Source organism: Ananas comosus, linkage group 3 (assembly GCF_001540865.1).
Source record: "Ananas comosus cultivar F153 linkage group 3, ASM154086v1, whole genome shotgun sequence".
Classification (NCBI taxonomy): domain Eukaryota; kingdom Viridiplantae; phylum Streptophyta; class Magnoliopsida; order Poales; family Bromeliaceae; genus Ananas; species Ananas comosus.
This window is the reverse complement of record NC_033623.1, coordinates 13,266,607-13,279,781: the sequence shown is the minus strand read 5'-3', so window position 1 is coordinate 13,279,781 and position 13,175 is coordinate 13,266,607. Positions and strand designations below refer to the sequence as shown.

At 38.4% G+C, this 13,175-nt stretch overlaps 2 protein-coding genes across 7 annotated transcripts; both read left to right on the top strand.

The window, feature by feature from the left end:
- Positions 1–745, top strand: LOC109708170 (heavy metal-associated isoprenylated plant protein 30). The gene is made up of 2 exons (XM_020229795.1): positions 1–154; positions 331–745. The coding sequence occupies exons 1-2, from the start codon at positions 28–30 to the stop codon at positions 588–590; spliced, it is 387 nt and encodes a 128-aa protein (XP_020085384.1). The 5' UTR covers positions 1–27; the 3' UTR covers positions 591–745.
- LOC109707349 lies at positions 4,229–9,669 on the top strand. Of its 6 annotated transcripts, none has more exons than XM_020228566.1 (7): positions 4,229–4,807; positions 5,566–5,655; positions 5,737–6,800; positions 7,500–7,661; positions 7,758–7,923; positions 7,990–9,022; positions 9,506–9,669. In XM_020228566.1, exons 1-6 carry the CDS (start codon positions 4,330–4,332, stop codon positions 8,988–8,990), a joined length of 2,961 nt encoding a protein of 986 aa, XP_020084155.1. In that variant the 5' UTR covers positions 4,229–4,329; the 3' UTR covers positions 8,991–9,022; positions 9,506–9,669. The 6 variants fall into 6 exon arrangements, with proteins under 6 accessions (XP_020084155.1, XP_020084152.1, XP_020084156.1 ...); XM_020228563.1 differs by having other exon boundaries at positions 5,254–5,655; XM_020228567.1 differs by lacking the exon at positions 5,566–5,655.

The following is a 13,175-nucleotide window of genomic DNA, read 5'->3' as shown; positions in this document are numbered from 1 at the left end:
TTTCTTGGAGAGGTTCGTTCAATAATAATGGCTAATAAGCTACAAATAGTTCCTGCCATTAAGAATGTGGAACCTCAATATGTGGAGATGAAGGTGCCTCTATATTCATATGGCTGTGAGAAGAAAATTAAGAAGGCATTGTCACATTTAAGAGGTAACAGTAACACTACATTTCTTTTTTTAACCCTTTTATTGCGGCGTAGTATAGTTCGCATTTTAACATTATATGATTCGAATTTGAGCACTTTACTATCATTTTGAACGATATTTTAACGTAGAGGGAATCAATTTGGGCGATCATGATGAGTGTTGTGATATATAATCGTGCAGGGATACATTCCGTGGATGTCGATTACCGCCTTGAGAAGGTCACGGTGTGGGGAATTTGCAACAGAGATGATGTGCTTGCCACCATCAGGAAGAAGCGAAGGGGAGCTCACTTTTGGGACGAATCGACGCCGGAAATCCACAAGGAGGGGGACCCAGCTGAAGAGAGAGCTGAGATCAAAAAGATTTCGCGATTGGCGAGTTTTAACAGCAACAAATTTAGAAAGTCCTGGAAGAAATTGTTCCCTATTGTCCTGTACTAGAGAGAGAGCAAGTTCTATAACAGTACACTACTGTATATACAAATATCATATTTGATCAGACTCATTTTGCATATATATATATATAGTTGAGCTGGAATACTTTCAAAAGCACAAAGGGGGTGGTGTTTTTGAATTTATCGCCATTAGATGGAGAGATGTAGGGTTGAGATGATAGTAGTAGGTGGTGGTAGGTGGAATAGTGTTTGATCCAATAGGTATTAGTAATCAAGGAGTAGATCCAATGACTAAAAACTTAGAAGCACTCGTGCTTTTAAAAGTATTTTAACTCAAATAAATAAATAAATAAATAAATATATATATATATATATATAGAGTTCGGCTACTATGCTATTGATAGTAACAAACACTTAGTACTATCGAATTTTTCGTTGTTAGAGCTATCTATTTAACTAATTTCATCCGTTAGATCATACTATTTAACTAACCACCTATTTAACCCTAGAGGACAAGTATTATCCTAACTGTCATCTAAGGGTCGAAAACCTAATAGTTGAAGCGCTTGGTACTATTAATAGTATAGTAACCTAATTTTCTTTCTCTCTCTATATATCTCTAAAATTACTGAGAACCCAAAGAAAAAGATCCAAACTAACAGGATCCAAAATGCGACACAATTGGAACACGAAATGCTGTAAACAATACAACAAAGAACGATCCAAAACATAAACAATCCAAATCTTGTTTCTGTTTTGTTTTGTTTTTTAACACACAAGTGCGGATTAAATCACTGACCTCAAAGACAACAATTTGGGTAACCACTGCTGGACAAGCCAGCAGTTGTTCCTCCGCATTAATTAGGATCTCATAATCCATAATAGAATCAAAAATATGGAAGTGCCTAAATTGCTTGGTTGAACATGAAGCCAAAAATTGATTCTTCACCTTTCACTCTTTAAATTTGATTTAATGTTGATGTTTCACTATAGGATGAAACAAAAAAATTTTCAGGGTATTAAGGTTGTTGTTAATATTCTCAGGACAGAGCAGTTTAAAGTCATCTAATCTTAGGTTAGAAATCTTTGTCACATTATGGGTTGTCTTTGCCAAATAGATGATGTACAGGGAACACCCTCAGCTATAAACTATTTTGAGATTGACATCTCAATTATTCCTCTCAATTATTTTCTTGTGATTGGCACACCTTAACCGCTCATCATTATTATATGAGCATTAATCTAATTTATATTTTTTGACAGCAGTTGAAAAGATTACTAACTGATGAAAATTTTCGTAAAGCATCGATTAAGTAATCAAGTTACAAATTTTACACACTGATCCGGCGTGATTCTTTACCTATAGAAAGGAAATGTTTGGCCTCCCGAAAAATAACTTATTTCCAGAATAAATAATTTTTCCATTCTTTCAAATTTTATAAAAAAATAATATTTTTATTCAAAAAATAAAAATTTACGAAAATATTTTTTTTCATGAAAAAATTGTTTTACCCGCAAATAAATTTACAGGTCTTTTTGAGGAATAAAAAATTCCCTGATACGCAGCACAAACTAGAGTCTCTTTCTATTAAAATTTTGTTTCTTGTTTTTAAAGATCACCTGATCGAACGTAAGAGCCGTACACTTCCCGAAGCGAATAAAACACGAAACAAGATCGCGTACATACACTGAACACAACTCCATCCATCCAACTATCGATGATCTTAAACACTAACCGCTCAACAATTTACTTCAAAACAATAATAAAACTCATCTAAAAGAGGCAAGATATGTACACAAACTCACAGAAGAAAACAAAACGGAAATAGCAAAATCGCCTAACAAAAATTTCCACAAAAAAAAAAGAAGCAAAAACAAAACTGGAAAGAGCGATCGAAGGGGGGGATCTGCTATTCAGCGGGTTTCCGACGCTGCCGCGGCGATCTCAGCGGGTGGCGACGCGGATCGCGTAGGGCGGCGGCGGGAGCGGCGTCGGCGTCGGCGCCGGCGCGAAGGGGATGCTCCGCAGGATGAGGAAGCGCATCCGCCTCGGGAACGGCGCTTCGCTGAGCAGCTGCTGCAGCACGCGCGCCACCACCGCGGTGTACTCCTGCAGCAGCTCCGCCACGATCGCCACCTGTATCATCTTCTCCGCCTCTCCTTCGAGGCCTAGGGTTAGGGTTTGCAAACACGAAGAGGTTGCCGGGGTGAGATTGGGGCGGTCGTTTTTTAGGTTTTTGCGGTGTGCAGCAGCATCGCTGGGATTGGGATCGGGGGTGTGATTTGTGGGGGATTCTGATCTCTAAAATTGAAACTTCTAGAAGCGGTGAGGCGGGTGCAGGATATGCGGACGTGGCCGACGCGTGACGTTATCTGCTGTATACGTGTGGGTCCCATCAATAATCACCGCGACTTGGCTCCGTACCCGGATTTGCGAACCCGCTAGTGTCGTCGGTGAGAAGAGTAGTATGATACGGGGCGAAGAGTTCCCTACCACTTTGGTCGCATAGAAATCGCTACACAACCTAGACACGTGGCTCTATGTTATTGGAAAGAATAAGATTGAAATGGAAAGGAAAATAGAAGGATAATGTAGTTTGATATGATATTTACTGGTGCATATTTAATGTCATCTCGTTTAGTTGGGCAGCTGCTCAGAGGGTTCGCTTGATTCTTCACTTTTTTTATTTTGAAATTAAAATTGAAATGAAGGAAACTGTTTTTTCCTATTTGATACGCGAGATTTTTATTTCGTATTTGATAAATAAAATTTTTTTAATTATTTTTTTTTCCAATCCGGCTTAGAATCTAGGCCGGATTGAAAAATGAATCCGGGCGGATTGAATTTGTTGGGGTTAAATTTATTTTTTTAAGCTTATTTTTAAATTAAAATATAACTTTAAGCTTAAAAATTATATTTATAAATTTTAATTTTAATTTAAATTTAAATTAAAAATAAAAATTCAATCGAGCATTTCAAATCTAATTTATAAATTTGAATTTAATTTAAAATCTAAAGTTTTATTCAAATTTTATTTAAAATTTGAATTAAATTTATGGAGTCAATTTGAAATTTAAATTATTATTTTAAATTTAAATTTGAATAAATCAAATTTTAGTTTTATATTTTGAATTATTCGTTCAATTTCAAATTTTAATTTTTTTTCTAAAAATTATATTTAAAATTTTGGCATAAATTTTTAGTATTTAATTTTTAGTTTGAATTTAAACTGGTATATCATAAAGATAACATTGACATATTAATTTAATTTTGTTTCTTATATCTATTTGAATCAAATATTGACAATAAGAATGGTTCATTTAGATTTCGATTCAGGTGGCGAATCAAACATAATGAGATAATGAATCATTCTGATTCTGTTTTCAGCGTATTTTTATTTTGATACTGATTCTGATTTCGAGCCAAGATAGTAAGAAATAAAGATACATTTAAAATAAAATTTTTGGAGATATTACCATATTTACCAGTCGAGTGGGCCGACAAGCTCGTTTCGGCCCGCTTGAAGCAAAAGCACATCCCGACATCCCGGGAGCCCAACAGGCCTATAATTATCAGTCCGGGTCTGACCCGGAAAATTGCCTTTATCGGAATCCGATGCTGGTTTGACCAGGGCACGTAATAATATATTTGTTTGTATAAGCTTTCCCTCGGAGTTAGTCAGTTAGAAAAAGGCCCTGGCCCCGATCTTTCGCGTCACTCCTCCGACGACGATCTCTACGACGCCCACCTCCGACCCCTCTCCACGTTACCCTAACCCTAGGTGATGATCCCCTTCTCCGGCGGCGGCGGCGGAGCTGCCTCCTCTGGCGGCCGACGCCGTCCTTTGCCGCCGCTTCCGCCGCTTGCCTCCTCCCTCTCCCCACTGGCCCCTCCCTTCACCGTCGATCGCCCCCTCCCCTTCGATCCCAACCCCCACGCCCCCACCGCCCCCACCGCCCCCGGACTCTACTCGCTCCCTCCACTCTCCGCCGCCGCGGCGCCCTCGCCCCAGTTGGCTCCTCCGAGCGCCGGATATCGCTTTAGCGCGGGCGCCGGCGTCGTCGAAGCAGATCCCTATTACCCTTCTTATTCTCCCTCGTCGAATTGCTCCTCGGAGCCCTTACCGGGTTTCGAAGGGTTTTGGCGAGTGGGTTCGAGTCCCTGGGATAGGCCTTTGGAAGGGGAGCGTGCGAGGGGCGGTGACGAGAGCTCTTCTTGGATCGATCCCTCGCCGAACTTCCAATTCTCTCCTTTTCATGGAGGTATTTTCCTCAACGATTCCTGTTACTCTTCATCCTCGAATGAAATTTGTGGAATTTGCAGTGTCTAGGGTTTTAGATTCACTTGTATTCAAGGCTTGATTTGTGTTATTCACTACTCAGCGTCGCAAGTCATCTTACTAGGTTGTCTCCTCCACTGTAGTGTCATCTGTGATCTCTTTGTTGTACTACTAAATTTTACTACTAAATTTTACTACGTGGATAGCTATTTTAGTATACGAGCTATTCGTGGTATATAGGATACCATTCTGCACTTACGAGGTGATTTATCATATTCCAAGAGAAATATTTTGGAGGCTAATATTCAGTTTGTGATTGTAGACAAGATAGCCTTGTATAACCAATACATACTGTGCTGTAGTTCTTTTAGTTGATATGTCATGCTAGCATTTGGCATCATGTTATCATCTAATATTTGATGATTCCAGTTGCTGCTGCTGCGGCTGCTGTAGTTTCTGAGGGATCTAGAGCAAGTGAAGATCCACTTGTACAATCTGGAAAATATGTTAGTTCCTTTGCAAGAGAAAATCACTTCCAACCAGAAAGCTTACAATGGCTAGATGAGAAGTATCTGCCAACTTATGGGTTTGGATCGTCATTCCTGGATTCTAGTTCATTGTTAAATAGAATACCTAGTTCTTCATCACTAGACCCACCTCGAGCAGCAGAAGCTTGCAAGAAGTTCAATTCAAATTCCACTTATGACTACTACGTCTCTCAACTTGCTTCCTCTTCAACAGATCAAATGTCTTATAAACTGCCTGCAGCATCTATTACCTTAACTCCACTGTATGATCAAGCAGGGGAAACTGTTTCATCGACAGATTGCGGTATCTCAGAAGCTGCATTTTCCACCATTCAACATGCAAATCCGTGTAGAATCAATTTGGATTACTTTGATTGTGTCTCAGGTGAGCAGAAGGAATCAAGAACTCATGAAAACATGGAAGGCAATTATTCTTATTGGAGCATAGGTGCTAACAATATGAAGCGAGACAATAGTGCTACTATCAGTAGTCCGCCTATAAAAGGGTGTTATACTGTAAGCAATGATTCAGTTCATGGGATTAAGGTGAGTAGTATACAGCTGAAACATAGCTTTGCCAGCGGCGAATATGATACAGCTGAACCTCATATTTCAGAGCAAATTTCATCGGACTCACTTGATCAACAGAACCTTTCTGTGGACTCACCATGTTGGAAGGGAGCTCCATCTTCACATCATTATCCATTGGATATTGGGGTAGAGGAACATTCAGATAAATTTGCAAAGGGTCAATCTAGCTTCAGTGATTTGCAGCAAGGTCAAAAGAATCTTCAAGCTACTATCAACTTTTTACAGACTCCATCTACTCCACACGTTGGAAGTTCAACTTGCAAGGATAAACAGAATGATCTTTTCCCAGTTGAGTACTCTTCAGGTGTTAACTTGCATGGTAAATGTCAACAATCTGTGGATGGAAAAGATGTTAACTCGAGATGTGCTGAGGCTGGGATTAAGAAGGCTGATCACATTACAGGCATTCCTGAAAATCCACCTAATGGAGCAATGAAATATGTAACTACTGATTCCGAGCCAGAGGGTTGTGTGATACAACCAAACGAAGATGAGAAAGTTTCGTCAGCAAATAACAAAGTAATGGCTGATGGTCTAATTTGCTCAGAGAGAACTCAACAAGAAGCAGCGATGGATAGTTTATCTGATCCTAGTGCTGATAGAGATAAAACCATGAAAATTTCTCCTTCTGAAGTTGCAATTCCCCGCAGAAAGCCTGAAGCTGTAGACTCTTCTGACGTTGCTGGCAACTGTACAGATTCTGGGGAAGATATTCCACTTCTTCTTACCTCACTGCATAATTTGTCACGAATGCTTTTGTCCACGTCAAGAAATGGGTATAAACTGAGGGGATCTGATCATGAGCTTCTGCAATCAGTAATAGAAAATCTTAAATCTTATATTGCCAAAGTAAAAAATGTAAGAAATTCTTATACTCTTACATTTACTACTCGATTGATCTTTTACATTGTTCCACATGACTAAAAGTTTCAATTTGTGTCAATTATACTCCTAACTTTCAGAACCGAAAATTAAGTAACTGCAATGATTGTAAGCATAGGCAAGACTATTTTAGGCAAGGCAAAATACATTCTCCCATTACTGAGGGCTTTCTTTATTATGATGTCCCCACAAAGCTATGATTTTGGTACTTATATGTGGTACGGAATTATTAGAAATAGATGCAAAATTTTCCAGTCTATACTACCTCCCAGCTTGCTATTCTTTCTTTTTGTATGTTTGTTTGCAGCACTTGACAGAAAATCTCGTTCTGAAAATGCATTGAATATGATTTGTGATTGCAAATTGCCACTCCATGATTACCTACGGAATTTTTTTTTTGTGTCACTACAGTTCCATCTTTTAATGTTATTATCTTGATGATTTTTTTCACTGTAGTTTCTTGATACATTCGTTTGATCTGTGTAAATAAATTGGTTTCCTATTCGATCATATTACTTTCTTCCTTCACTATGTGCATGTGGTGAGGGTAAACTCAAGTGCTGGGAATAGCGGTAATCGTGTCTTATTTTTCTCGGAAAAAGAAAACTATATTGTCTCTGATGTTGGCTGTTAACTTGTTATACTCTTATGATGTTTCCTTCTGTCCAACATCAGGTTGAACTGAAGGCAGAAGATGGTGCTAAAGTGAGCGACAATAGAAGCTCCCCTGAAATGAAAGCAAAGATAGATCCTATTGTGTGCGCTGAAAATGATGATAAGTCTCTTCACTCTATTCCTGGAATTGTTGATACAAATCTTAGGAAAAGCATTTTACAGGTGAGTCTCGGACTCTTGACATAATTCTATTTTATCTAAACTATGGAAGATTTTCTATAGTTTAACAAGCATGTTGTGTGTTTTACTCGTTGGCAGGCCCTTGATAAGCTTCCAGAGGAAAGTCCTTTTGAGCAGGAGGGAGATGCTTGTACACTTTTGTATAAGAATCTATGGATTGAGGCAGAGGTTGCATTATGTTCCATGAAATATGAACTTGCTCGCATGAAGCTTAAGACGGGAAGTGCCAAGCTCCAACAAAAAGGTCCGTATTTTGGTTCATTGCCTTCTGACTTTCATGGCTGCTAACCTTGATAAATTTGCGTTGCAGTGAATTCTAGTGACCCCTCAGATGATGTTAAGCCTTCAGATGAAGTGACCAGATTAATAAGCCTAAATTCTATGAATACACCAGATGGTAACTTCGAATACTCAACCTTGAAGACTGATGGAGGTGGAAGCAGCAAGAGGCGACCTCAAGATGAGATAGATGTTTCGGTCATGGCTAGATACAGAGTACTAAACGGACGGGTTGATAATATAAATTCTTGTGGTGAGTGTAGCTATGAGTTACCTCAGAAGGTATATGAAGACAGGTTAGATGAGGCTGATGCTGCTGTTATGGCCAGACTAAAAGTCCTTAAAGCACGAATTGATTATTCAAATCCTGATTGCGAGGAGGAGCACCCATCGGAAACAAAAGAAACTGTACACAGCTTACTTTCGGACAATGGAAATGCTACTAAACCAAAATATCACGTGAAAGAGTTCGATGAATGGAACATTAAGAACGCTGATGAGGTAGAAGCTTCTATAACGGGTAGCTTGGACATTCTTAAAGGACGGCCTGAAGCTGTAAATTCTTTGGGGGCAAGCAACTACAACCAAAATTCTGAATTAACTGTAAAGAGGGAAGATGAGGTTGATGCTTCTGTTATGGCCAGATTAAGAATTTTAAGAGGACGAATTGATAACCCGAATCCCAACTGTGGAGATGAGAATCAAAAGCTTTGCCAATTTTTCAATTTGGATAGTGTGCGGCAGAACCAGCAGGCACATGGTGATGCTGAACAGCAAAACATTAGTTCACTAGTGGATGATAATATCAACCACCTAAATACAACTTACTCTGAGGAAAGAGGAATTTGGCCAAACTATACATGGCTTGCATCTACAAGTGGAACTCCTGCAACAGAGGCCTGCCCACTTTTTGGGTCCTACTTTTCTGATAGGCACCAGGGAAGACAAGCTTTTGCAGGTGATTCTAGCAACCCATCGTTGGAGTGGGAGCATGTGAGTAAGGAGGAGCTTTCATCACTGAACAGCTCTTAAACTGGGAATGATCTTTCCCACTTGTGTTGCAGGTACCTTAATAAAGACGTTTACCTCTTTGGGTTGTGACATGCATTTGGGCAAAATGTATAGACACTCCTGTGATATCCTGATACTGTGATTTAGTCTGTCTTTTTAACTCAAAACACTCAAGTCCTTGGACTTTCACATACATTACAATTTAGTTCCTAACCAGCAAAAAAAAAAAAAAAAATCTGATTTGTCTTATGAGATAACTATTTTGCTGCTTTAAATGACTACTCATTTCAATTTACTTCAGATAGTCGTTTTACAACAAAAGGTTTAGATTTTCCCCCCCTTTTTTTTTGTTGTTAGGGACTAAAGTACATTAGATGTGAAAGTTCATCAAAGTACAAAGGACAAGTTGCATTAGCAGGATGGCAGAGAGATTATTTATACATTTAACCCTATGCATTTTTATGCTTCCATGTGGTCTTTTGTCATAATTTGCAGTACTATTACGCTGTTAATATGAATGCTTATATTCTGTGTAGGATGCTTGCATGCACGAAGGGAAATAGAACCCTCTATATGCCACATAAATAAGAGATTAATCTCTGTATATTTTTCAGATTATTTACAACCCTTCTTGTCCTACTATTCTGGATATTGTATTGACTGTCTTGACTCATTCACTGCCTTTCTTGTTCAACTATTCTGGATATTGTGTTGATCGTCTTGAGGTCGCCCTAGGTATTCACAAACATACGGTTCCACACAATGCACGGCAAACAGAACAATGGTTTTCTTTATTCAAATGTATAGGAAGGGTTAGCTACATCTAATTAATAAAGATTCATGTTGTCAAGAGGCGATTAAAAATTTTTATGTGATAAGCAAAACTGTGTGAAAGTATTTCCCAATCGGTAAATGTGTATGGACTGATGGATAGATTGCAAGTGCTACCTTTGCATAACCCTGTAGGATAATCTCTTTATATTGTGCTTCCTCGAACTGTAAGCAGTTAAATTGAAGATCACAGTGAAATTCTAATCTAAATTGTGTTGTGTTGGAAGATTAAGATAGGAAGTAGCTTCATTGGAAATGTCCTAACTGTAGTATGGAAGAGAAGGTAGAGGTATCGCACGAGCTATAGTGAAGTGATCAAAGAAGAGAACTCTGAAATTTCGCTTGTTTGGTGATGCTTTTGGTGTGACACCCATAGAATTGGGGGTATAGAATTTGGGGTAATTTTTATATATGAAATATAATAGGGCTAAATTTCTTAACTTTGCTAAGCATTTTGGGTGGTAGTTAGGTCAAAGAAGTTAAAGGGCATTAAGCATATTAGGGTTAGAATAGTGGAAAGTGGGAGGACACATCTGGTATAGCTTCTCCATCATGTAGATAGGCAATAGCCATTAGGCAACAACAAGTATGAAGCTCTTGTTGGGGCGGGAAGATGAAATAGGCAATTCAGCAAGTAACTGGGGGAGACTTTTTCACTCGAAAGCTGTTACTGCTACTTTGAATAGCAGCTCTGCTAAAGTATCACTTCTTTAGAAGCTTCAGTTAGGCAAAACCCGTCCATACTTATTTCTGCAGTGTAACTTTATGTGGGCCCTTCTCATGGGCCTAGAATTGGATTCGTGCTTCCCCTTTCTCACTTGGGTCATTATTGTTATTACCGTGTTTATAACTTTATATTGAAGCTTTCCCCAGTACTCGTCTGGTATCTTGGACTTTGAAGCCTTTTTCTTCCTTGTAATGCAAAATGCTCTTCATGTGAACAAACAAATCACTTCTCCAATGATCAACAAAAGAGGATTGATCTAGTTTGCTTTGACAATGAGTTGTGTATTCTTCTGGAATTATTATCCAATCCTGATAAATGATTGATCCTATTATCCCCACAAAGTACAAAGTTTAACTTAGGTCGAATCCTTTAGTGGTGCTCTTTAGTGGGCTCTAATCTACAGCTAGGCCCACACAGGGACAAAACCCCGTAGCATGCGCTAATGGTCTGGCTTAGCCCAACAGAAAGGGAAATCATCAGGTACAGTGCACTCCCCCTGCCCCCATCTCATTATTACTGTCTCTCGTTATTAGACAACAAATTAATCCTACCTTGTGTCTATTTTAATATTATGGTCCAATTTACACGGCCTATTTTACTAAATCTTCAATGTGGAAATTAGGATTTTTTATTAGGTCTTTTTTTGCCATGGCAACTTGGTTTTCTCTGTTGAAAAGGTATATATTGTTACAAAGACCAAATGCTCAAGACTTAAAAAAGTAACATATCCATACGTATTGAAATTAGCAGCACTGACTCTTTTCTTCTTTACTGTTATTATTGCATCGGTCCGTACATGAACAGATCAGAGCCCCGTTTATTTAACATCCCACTTGTCTCGCTAACAACGCAGTAGACGACACCAGCAACGACCCGTTCTCTCGACACGTGCCACCATACAAACGCTTTTTTTTTTTTTTTTTTTCGGTTGAATAATTAATTAATTAATTAATTTATTCTCACAAAGCATACAATTCTCCACACATCGATCTCTTCTTACCAGCAATGTTGTTGTTATTATTATTATTATTATTATTAAGCGGGTGAAAAGGGGATGGATCGACGGGGAAAGATGAAGCATCGATCTAAAACAGTGGCGCTGCAGCTATTATTAATAAATGAAGCACGTTGGGAGCGGCATGGAGACAGCTGGTGATCTCAGTACTTTTCTAGCGCATGATAGCAGCGCCTGCTACTGCTGCCGCAGCAAGCAGCAAACAGCAGCAGCTGCAGCCGCCTCAGCAGTTTTGTGCTCCGCTTCCAAAAACTCTAAACAGCACCCATTGGAGAGGGCATAGTAAATTACTGTGCCACTTCGTACGACAAGTCGTTGCTTGAACCGGGTTCACCGGTGTTCTGTTTAGCTCTATTCTTGGGCCTTTTCCTCTCACCAAAAGTTAATTATTAAGCTCGCGTACAAATAGACTTTCAAATTAATGAACTAGAGTTCATACAAGAATTATTTCTCGTTTGTTGTTTGATTGGATAGCAGAGGAGTTGAAGTTTGTTTTTTCAATTTTGCTGTTTGTTTATAAGAAGTAAGTGGCGTAAAAGCTAAAAGAATAAGAGGTTTTTTTTTTTTTTTTTTTTCTTTTTTTTTTTTTTTTTTTTGGTCGTAATTGACTTCGATCTATAATGGGCCCAAGTCAATTATGTTATTTTGGACAACAAAAGTAAACATTTTTCGTCAAAAATTACTTTACTCATCTCCACCTTGTTTATGCAACAAACATATCTAGAGCATAATGCTGACGTTGTTTCATAAAATATTACCTTATTTATGCTTCTAATTGTATCAAATCCTTTAGGTTTTTTTTTTTAAAAAAATTTCAGCTTATGAAATACTCTGCTAAGATTAAAGATTATTCGTGCCCAATGCTTAATACCCTAATAAGGGAGAACATGCCAAATAGGTCTTAAGTCAACCAATGACCTTAAAATTTAGACTACTAGCTATAATTATGTGATTATAATGATTAAACGATCTATCTACGAAAAAATGGATTGAAACCTAAGTAACACCTAGACATAATATTTTCTATATACACGAAAAATTATGTAATAATTTTTTTTTTCTAAAATATTGTAGACTATATATAACGAATATTTAAAGTTAATAAAATACTATTTGTATATGTATATCGATGTATACATCTCACTCCTCACCTATTTTAAAATTCATATATTTTTTAAATTTTTAGTATTAAAAATAAATGATAAGATTACTCGAATATGCGGATAAGTAGAATGTAAAACGTTACACGCGAGCGTAACAGGTAGCATTACTTTATAATTTTACACTTAAATATCTCTAATAAATAAATAAAGAGATTGCATTTTTCGAGAATGATTTATGGTGGACCAGGTCCATCCAACGGTGCTATCCTTTCCAGTAAAGTAAAACTTTTCTTTTTTTTGTGTCCCCACATCTCTCTAGAGAGAGAGAGAGAGAGAGAGAGAAGGAGAGAGAGAGAGAGAGAGGGGGATCTAGAGAGAGATCTAGAGAGAGAGAGAGAGAGAGAGAGAGAGAGTATGTGTCTTACTCTGGGGCATGCATGAGAAGAGAAAGCGACCGAACAGCGAAGGCTCAACGGTTTTCCCAGGGGGGCAGGGGCAGGGGCAGGGTGGGGGGCCCGCCCCCCCTGCCC

Bases quoted from the DNA above. Each gene is read 5' to 3' on its own strand.
- LOC109707349 (XM_020228562.1), top strand. From the start codon at position 4,330: ATGATCCCCTTCTCCGGCGGCGGCGGCGGAGCTGCCTCCTCTGGCGGC. The intron at 4,808-5,253 runs GTATTTTCCTCA...TGATGATTCCAG, and splicing joins ATTCTCTCCTTTTCATGGAG to TTGCTGCTGCTGCGGCTGCT. The intron at 6,801-7,499 runs GTAAGAAATTCT...GTCCAACATCAG, and splicing joins ATATTGCCAAAGTAAAAAAT to GTTGAACTGAAGGCAGAAGA.
- LOC109708170 (XM_020229795.1), top strand. From the start codon at position 28: ATGGCTAATAAGCTACAAATAGTTCCTGCCATTAAGAATGTGGAACCT. The intron at 155-330 runs GTAACAGTAACA...ATAATCGTGCAG, and splicing joins GGCATTGTCACATTTAAGAG to GGATACATTCCGTGGATGTC.